This window comes from Penaeus monodon, chromosome 19 (genome assembly GCF_015228065.2).
Source record: "Penaeus monodon isolate SGIC_2016 chromosome 19, NSTDA_Pmon_1, whole genome shotgun sequence".
NCBI classification, from domain to species: Eukaryota; Metazoa; Arthropoda; class Malacostraca; order Decapoda; family Penaeidae; genus Penaeus; species Penaeus monodon.
Window position 1 is genome coordinate 5482918 of NC_051404.1, and position 424 is coordinate 5483341.

Here is a 424-nt window from a genome sequence, read left to right on the forward strand (position 1 = left end):
CCTCTGGTCCATGGCTCCCAGGTTGGGAACCCCTGGTCAAGGGTTTTCCTTTGCGTTCTATCCGTGCACTATACATAACTGTGGCCCTTTTTTGCGGTTCTGATGCTCGGAAATAAGAGGAAAGAATACTGGTCGTGTGGGGGATGTGTTTTGTTTTGTTTTCACTTTTCTGATTAAAATTTATGTTCTCATTTTTGTGCTACTTAAAGGCTTGTAGTGACTTGAAAATCTTAATCAGCTAAGACCTCCTCTTAATTCCAGGTCACAGACGCCAACATTGACCCAGGCGCGCCCTACGAGGTACGCTTAAGAGGGATCGGAGACACAGTGGCCGTGTCTCTCCTGCAGGATACTTACATCAGCTCAACAATTAGATCTCTGGAGATCGAAACCATCACCCCGACAGCTACTACGCCCGCGAAAA

General features: G+C 46.9%; 1 protein-coding gene across 1 annotated transcript in view; it reads left to right on the plus strand.

The window, feature by feature from the left end:
* The window catches only part of LOC119585014 (G8 domain-containing protein DDB_G0286311-like), a gene marked incomplete at its 3' end in the record, with an annotated part of 8429 nt that overhangs the window by 7721 nt on the left and 284 nt on the right, over window positions 1-424 (plus strand). Inside the window, 1 exon segment of the mRNA XM_037933629.1 lies at window positions 262-424. Coding sequence (XP_037789557.1) covers window positions 262-424 — 163 coding nt within the window.